The 8149-nt window shown below is 24.9% G+C and overlaps 1 protein-coding gene across 1 annotated transcript; it reads right to left on the bottom strand.

Moving 5' to 3' along the window:
* Nucleotides 1-653: 653 nt before the first annotated feature.
* LOC122853936 (SLIT and NTRK-like protein 2) lies at nt 654-2838 on the bottom strand. Its single transcript, XM_044154345.1, has 4 exons — nt 2815-2838; nt 2636-2714; nt 1169-1429; nt 654-784 (listed from the first exon to the last, which is right to left on the bottom strand). The coding sequence occupies exons 1-4, from the start codon at nt 2836-2838 to the stop codon at nt 654-656; spliced, it is 495 nt and encodes a 164-aa protein (XP_044010280.1).
* Between the last annotated feature and the right edge of the window lie 5311 nt (nt 2839-8149).

An 8149-nucleotide genomic window follows, 5' to 3' on the forward strand; every position in this document is an offset into this window, starting at 1 on the left:
TCCTTAACTCCGGTGGTAAGTTTAATATTTACTGAGATGGTATTTGCGCGCTACGAGCCTATTCCTGTTAGAAAAACAAACTTACAGCCTCTTATTTACCACAATATAAATAATATAACAGCTGGCAAAATTCAAGCATGAAAAAAAGTTCATGACTTTAAAATAATTAATAAACAAATTTCCCTATTGTTATATATATATAATAGCAGCTGGCATAGTTCAAACATGAACTCAAGTTGGCCAACATAAAATTGATGTTATTTTTTAATATAATTTTTAATTTATAGTAAATGCCATTTTGAATAAATAAACTTAAATAAAATAAGTCAATAAACATTTTTTTATTATGAAATAAGATCAAATATGGTAGAAATAACGTTTTACATTTCTTAAATTTTTTTCAATGGACAAATAGTTAATTTACAATTGAAATTGAAAAAAAAAAATCGTATACTTACTTTTGTTGATTTTAATTTAAATAACAGCTAGATAAATTAAATTTTTTCGACATAATTTTTTACCTTTATGTAATTCTGGTAGAAATGATTCAGAGCAATTAAAAATCATGAATGAAAAAAATGAATAAATTTAAAGCAACATATTATTAGAAAAAAATATTTTAATTAATTAATTTTTCAAAATTACAGTTTATGTTAATATTGATGATCACATAATGTATAATTAGCCCAAGTATTCACTTTAATTGATTCAATATCATGTTCTTGAAGATAGTTGTATTCTAAATTCAACACATTCAATTGTAGCTCTGCAAATACTCCAGGTGCTATTTTCGTAATATTATTATGTTGCAAATAAACATATCTCAGATAGTCATGTTGAGTTAAAATATCTGCTGGAATTGTTGTTAAATTATTATTGCTAAAGTCAATTGACAAAAGTTCTTTTGTGCCGTTAAATAAACCAGGCTCAATACCAATCAATTTATTTGAACTGAAATTGATCTCCCAAAGATTATTATTATCCGAAAATATATTTATTGATAATGTCTTAATTTTATTGAAGCTCATATCAAGATAACGAAGATTTTTCAAACCCTTGAATGTATCGCTCTCAAGATTTATCAAATTATTTGAAGACATCGATATTTTTTTAAGATCATGTAGATCATGAAAAACATTATTCGGCAAACTTTTTATATAGTTATTACTTATATCAAGTTCTTTGAGTCTCAATGAATTACAAAATACATCATCTTCAAGATTTTCCAATTGATTTGATGTCACTGATAATTTTTCAATATTTTTTAGGCTTATGAGTATATCACTTGATAACATTTGTAAATAATTTTGATCTAATAATAATGTTTTAAGATTCTTCAATCCTAAGAATGCATCAATATTAATCGATTGTAACCCATTGTTTGATAAATTCAATGTTTGAAGAGACTCAAGTCCATCAAATGTATTTCCTAATAAAAATTGCAATCTATTATCCGACAAATCTAGCCATGTGAGGTTCAATAATTTTTTAAAAATACCAGAGGGCATGAATCCCACATCACATTCTTTCATATGGAGTTCTTTTAAATTAATAAATCCATAAAATAGATTTTTGGGCAAATGAGTTAGTTCTCTATTGGAAATATTTAGCTTATTGATTTCGATTGGATTTTTTTCAAGTAAATCACAAATTTTTTCATCGTAAAAATTTTTTATCGGCATACAAAAAAAACTGTTCACATATCCTTCCCTTTCTAAAACAATAATTTTTAAGTTATTATTTATTTTATTTAGGAAATTATTGTTGTTAATAAATAGGGTTATCATATGCGAAATTTTATTGAAACAATTGCATTGTTTCATGCCAGCCCTATCCAGAATTTTAATTAACCATACTTTGTTATTATTCAGGTATAAATTTTACTTTTATCGGTACAAATTACGTCTCGTTTATCCCTGTTTGTTTATATTTTTAATTAACAATTATATAGTGCTTTTAAAATGGAATAACTTTGATAAATTTTTATTTCATTTTAAAGAGATTAACGTGGTCTGATGTGTACTGATATAAAAACAACATTTGTACTTCAATAATAATAATAAAAAAATATAGTTAACTTCAAAATTTCAAATTACAATACTTTATTATTATTATTAAAAATAGAATTGATAATTTATTAATAATTTATTATTGAGGGTACAAGTTATAGTTCTTGTCTTTTCCTTGAAGTTGGAAAAAGAAAAAGTTTGAAAATATTGATTGGTGAACGAACTAGACATTTATCAAGTGAAAAAAACAAATTCCTTGTGAAAAAATATAAATAATTGCTTTATATATAATTTAATAATTATTCATGTAGTGACTTTTGTCATGTCATATATTATAAATACAAAAAATAAGACTTTACTAGAAAAAATTTAGTTACACTCAAAGATACGAAAATGAATTGAATTTAATTTAAAAGACTATATAAATAAATAAATAATTTATTCAATTTATAAATAATAATATTGATAATAATTTCTTTACTTTATAAATAAATAAATTTTTTTTTCTTTAATTCTTTAATTACTTCGGAGGGGTGGGAAGGGTCTTAAAAAAAAAATGTTCTGATTTGGGACTAAGAACATATGACAACCCTATTAATAAATATGTATTAAAATTGTAAACTTACCATAAAAAGGTACTGGATATTTCCAATAGCTGGGAAAATTTTGTGGTTCAACATCGACAGATATTTCGTCACCAGCAATCTGGAATTAAGCTATTATTAATTTATTTAAAAATAAAAAAAACTTAGTACATTGTGAAAATATTTGAAAAAATCAAATAAATTACCGCCGACACTTATACCTGATTATGAATCAAAAACGACATATTTTTTTCCAGATAAACTATATCCAATTATCATTATTCAATAAATTAAAAAATAAAGTTTAATAATTTTTCTATTTGGATTAACTTTTCAGGTCTAATTTGTCACAACTTTTTTAATAATAAATAAATTAAATCGACTTGAAACTTGTTTTTATAAATTAATGACTTTTTTTTTTTTGTACTTACATGAATAATAATGCAATTTGTGATAATAAATATCAATAAAAAGTTTACAGAGTTAGCCATTTTTAGAGAGTGTTTTTCAGACAGTCCAGTGCAATGGTCAAATATCAATGCCAGGAGATGCAGCTCAGCACAGGAGACTAACACTACATGTATATTAAGAGCTCAAATACGAAAATTGACTTCTGCGCATATTTCTACCTGGTCGTAAAAAATATAAGCCCAGAGAAAAAAATACATGTCAGTGGTTCAGCATTTTAGGTAAATGGAAAAACGGTAAATTTATTCCAACCAGGTACACATTGAATTTGTCGGATGTATGTAAACGGCTGGAAAACAATGGCCTAGGGGGTGACCAATGGGTGCCATGGGCTTGAATTTGGTTACAGTCGGTCTTTCTAATGTTCCAATGAATATTAGAATATAAAAAGTAGGGGGTGGAAGACCTTGTAATGGCAATGAATAATTTTCTTCAACAAGTGGTGAGAGTAGCAAGTGTGTTCGTGGAAATTTATATCACTTGTTGGTTATTCAGATAGAATAGTATTTTTATCAATAAAATTATCATCTTTAGTTGTTTGTGGTCTCATTGGAAATACAATTTTTAATAATTTAATTAAGTCATCAGTATTTTTCATTGCTGCATCTAATGGGCCAATTTTTTTTATTTTAAATTTTTTTTTCATTCCAGTCAATGGTACAGCAGTCATCCATACGATGCTCTATATTTTTATTGATTTTTGTAAATACTGTTTTGTTATTACTAAAGTGAAACAATGATAAACCTTCAAATTTTCAATTTAAATATTTTCAATCCATATAATAATACACAGACTTGAGTTTTCTTTTCCTTGATTTTTGTATTTTCATATACCTGTCCTCAAAATCATTGTAGTTCTGAAAAAATTCGTGGAAATTTTTAACGACTAGAAAACAGAAAGTTTGATGGGGATTAAGAGACCTAGAGGTTCTCTGGTCTTCATGGACCATGACAAAGATAACTCCTAATAATTTGTTATATTTGCAAACGTTCTCCATGGGGACCTCTTTGGATTTCAAAAAATATTTGTAGAAAAAAATCTAGTCAACTTATAATTTCTAAACGTGTTTATTCGTAAAATACACAGGACATTTTTTGAATATTTGAATTTTTAATTTATTTGTCAATTTTGAAAATTCTTTTGGTTTATAATTTCAAAACAGAGTGACTTTTTATCTGAATTAAAATACAACATAACAGTATTTTTAAAATTTATTTTTTCATAATTTTAAGAAAATTTTTATTGCTAAATTTTGGTGAATTCGATACAATAGGCTATACATTTTTTCGTATAATTAACCATGAAGTTTAAACACCGAGTTTATCCGAAAACCATTATATATATTTTCCAAATGTATTTTAAAAAAATTAACTTTGTCTACTCATCTGCTATACAGACACCGTCATGAACCCTGCAGGTTTCTTTTTTCAAGGCTAACATATTAGAAAAATTTCTTTAACAATACCTGGTCAAAATTATTCAATAGAAAAAAAAGTGAAATGTATTTTCAAGTCTTTGATTCAAAAATTTTACCGACTTAAAAAATCGAAAATGTCAAGCTCCCAGATTGTCAAATATTTTAATTAAATAATTTTTCAAAATTACAGTTTAACATATCAATTGATATTGATGACCACATATTGTATAATTAGCCCAAGTATTCACTTTAGTTTATTCAATATCATGTTTTTGAAGATAGTTGTATTCTAAAATTAACACAGTCAATTGTAGCTTTGCAAATGCTCCAGGTGCTATTTTCGTAATATTATCATGTTGTAAATAAGCATATCTCAGATAGTCATGTTGAGTTAAACTATCTGCTGGAATTGTTGTTAAACATTTGGAATAATTTGCAAATTGGAATAATGTTATTTCTATATAAAAAAATTTACATAATAAAAAACAAATATTGAAATTGAAATTGAGTGATATTTATTTGTATAATTTTTTTCTTCAAACAAATAATAATAATAATAATAATAATAATAATAATAATGATATATTTTTTTAAATGTCTATCAAGTGTATTTTATTTATTATCTTTTAAATTTAATTATGATAATTATAACATTTATTTAATTATTAATTTCATTTTTTAAAAAAATGCAAAAATATCATAAGAATCATTTGAATAACTACCCAGGTAGAAATTAAAGTCAATTTGAGGTCACTTTTTGACTTCACACGTTATAATTTGATATGAGAAGTCAAAAAATTGACTCTTATTTCTACCTGGGTAGCAATGAACAATATTATATTTATTTAGCAAGTGATTCGAATTTTGATTAAAAATGATACATCATAGATCTGTCGTTCATAATAATAAAAAAATATAATAATTTTCTAAGACATAAATCTATAGAGGTTCTTTTTTAATTTGAGCAATTGCAATATTACCAGAAGACGATTGAGCTGATGATGTTTTTTTTTGATTATTTTTTTCATTTCTTCTGGTGAAGATGATTTCTTCAATTTTTTACAATTTTCTACGAATTTCTATACGATTTACTCCGCTTCATTCCGATTTTCTCCGTATATTGTTGAATAAAAATTTCGAAGAAAAATCGGAGTAAAACAAAAAATCATTTTTTTCCGATTATCTCCGACTTATACCGATTTTTGTCCGCATTTTCTCCGGTTCTGGTCAGTATGATTATAAATATAAATTATATAATTTGGGATATGATAAACTTAAAAAATATCTTCAAGATTTAAAAAAAATTAACGAATTTGAGATATTAATGTTTATGATCCATGTAATTATATTAATATTACAAAATACCGATTGAAATGGTCAAAGCTCAATTATTCTTTGAAAGAAGGAAAATTGCACGATTTTCAGGGAATGCTAAAATTAATGATAGACACGAAGTAGCAAGATTTATTAATTATATAAAATTTGGTCAACGAAATTATCATCCAAATGAAAAAACCAACTATATATAATCTACCAATCTATATAGAGGTTCTTTTTTAATTTGAGCAATTGCAATATTACCAGAAGGAATTAGGACAAATGGAAGAAAAAAGAATTAAAAACGAAATAGAGTATAAACTTACCACAAAATAATGGAAAAGTACTTGTCTTTATTGGAAGAGTTGAGATGCCATCAGGTATTAAAGGACATGTCCAGGCACCAATATGTCGTTTGACTCAAGAACTTTTTAAATCTTCAGATGTTGTATTGTATTAGTCAATGAATATAACACTACAAAATCATGTTGTTTTTGTGGAGAAAAATGCTTCGTTAGTATATCACCAGACAGATATGTATGTTGTAAAAATTGTAAAATTGTATCAAATAGAGATGTAAATGCTGCCAAAAACATTATGAATTTAACGCTTGTTGACAATGGTATAAAACGCTATTCATTGGTGTAGTCATGGTGTCATTCTGAGTGTAGTTATGGTGCAGTAGCATGTAGTCAAGGAGTAGTCACGTTTAGTTATGTAGTATTTGTACTTTTTTCACTACAACTTTTGCAAAAATATTTTTCGGAATTTTTTTGCTACTACTTTGAGTTTCTCCGTGATTACTCCGATTTTTTCCCATGTTGACCAATGCGGAGAAATAAGTAGAAAATTTTTTTCTCCGAAAAATACAGAGGTGGAGAAATGTGAAAAGAAATATTCTTAAACTTAATAAAAAACTTGAAAAATATAGTTAAAATGTAGTAAATAATGAAGTCATCATATTTTGATGGTGTAGTAATTGTAATTATGTATATAAAGTGTATCAAGTGTAGTACTTGTGTTTTTTTACTACATTTCGTAGTCGTGGTGTCAGCGATTCTGGCAATGAATAGCCCTTCGGTAAAAAACCAAAATTTTCCATGTTTTCGAATTTTCAAAGTTTTAATTTTTGTGGAGTGTCTGAAATTACTATAAAAAAAAAAAAAATTCCAAGTGTAAAATATATATAAAATATATATGCATGGAAAATCTATACCTCCAAATATATTCTATATGTATATATTTCATATATATTTTACACATATTTGTTCCACATAGAGACTGGCTCTACTCTCAAAAGAATTCCCATCGAAGACCGAGCATTATTTATTTTACTATAAAAAATACAAACTGTTTAATTTCGTATTATTTACAACTTCCTAAATATTATGGTATATATGTATGGCTTAAAACAACAAACCCATGTATGTTTAAATTATATTAACTGATCATTAAATTCCATATCCACAAAATATTTTTAAAAAATACATAAAAAATTATTTGACGAAAAATAATAAAAAACAAATTGATATAAAAGTAATAAATAGTGTAATCATCATATTTTGTTGGTATAGTCCTTATAGTTATGTATAAAGTGTAGTAAGTGTAGTACTTGTGTTAAATTTGACTACATTTCGTAGTCATGGTGTCACTAATTCTGGCAATGATGGCCTCTTGGTAAAAAAACCAAAAAGCTTAGGCTTATCAGCCTAATAATAATAAAGTCGATGATATAAATAATTCATAAAACATTTTATACAATTTATTATTAAAAAAAAAAAAAAATGTAAAATTAAGCGTAGAAAACATAAGCTGATGTAGTTTTCTTTCTACGTATGACCGAAAGGTTGCAAAAGTTTTTATATTGAATGATCCTAAAAATCAAAAATCTATTAACAGTTATCATAACATCATCTTTAGAATATCTCTTTTTTGTTTTTCTAATGAACCCATTGCGGAATTCAAGTTATTTTCTATTAATAGATTTATTATAATTAACATGGTATTTATTGTTGATTTTTATTGTGAAAAATATATTCATTATAAACTTTTCATTGTTACGAAATTTTATTTTTTAAACTTCAAACAAATAAAAATATTACAATTTAGTAAATACTGCTTTTTGTATAACACTTTTGTTTATTTTTTTTTTTTAAATCGATTTAAAAAAAAACACACACAAAAAAATATGTAAATCTAATCTTAACAATATGTATAATCAATAGAATTATATTAAAATAATTTGATGAAAAATAAAAATAAAGTTTATATCGAGGAATATTATTTCATAAATTTAAAATTTTTATATTTAATATTTTTTATTATTGAGTAATTTTTATGCTATTATTTCATC

This window comes from Aphidius gifuensis, linkage group LG4 (assembly GCF_014905175.1).
Source record: "Aphidius gifuensis isolate YNYX2018 linkage group LG4, ASM1490517v1, whole genome shotgun sequence".
Classification (NCBI taxonomy): Eukaryota; Metazoa; Arthropoda; class Insecta; order Hymenoptera; family Braconidae; genus Aphidius; species Aphidius gifuensis.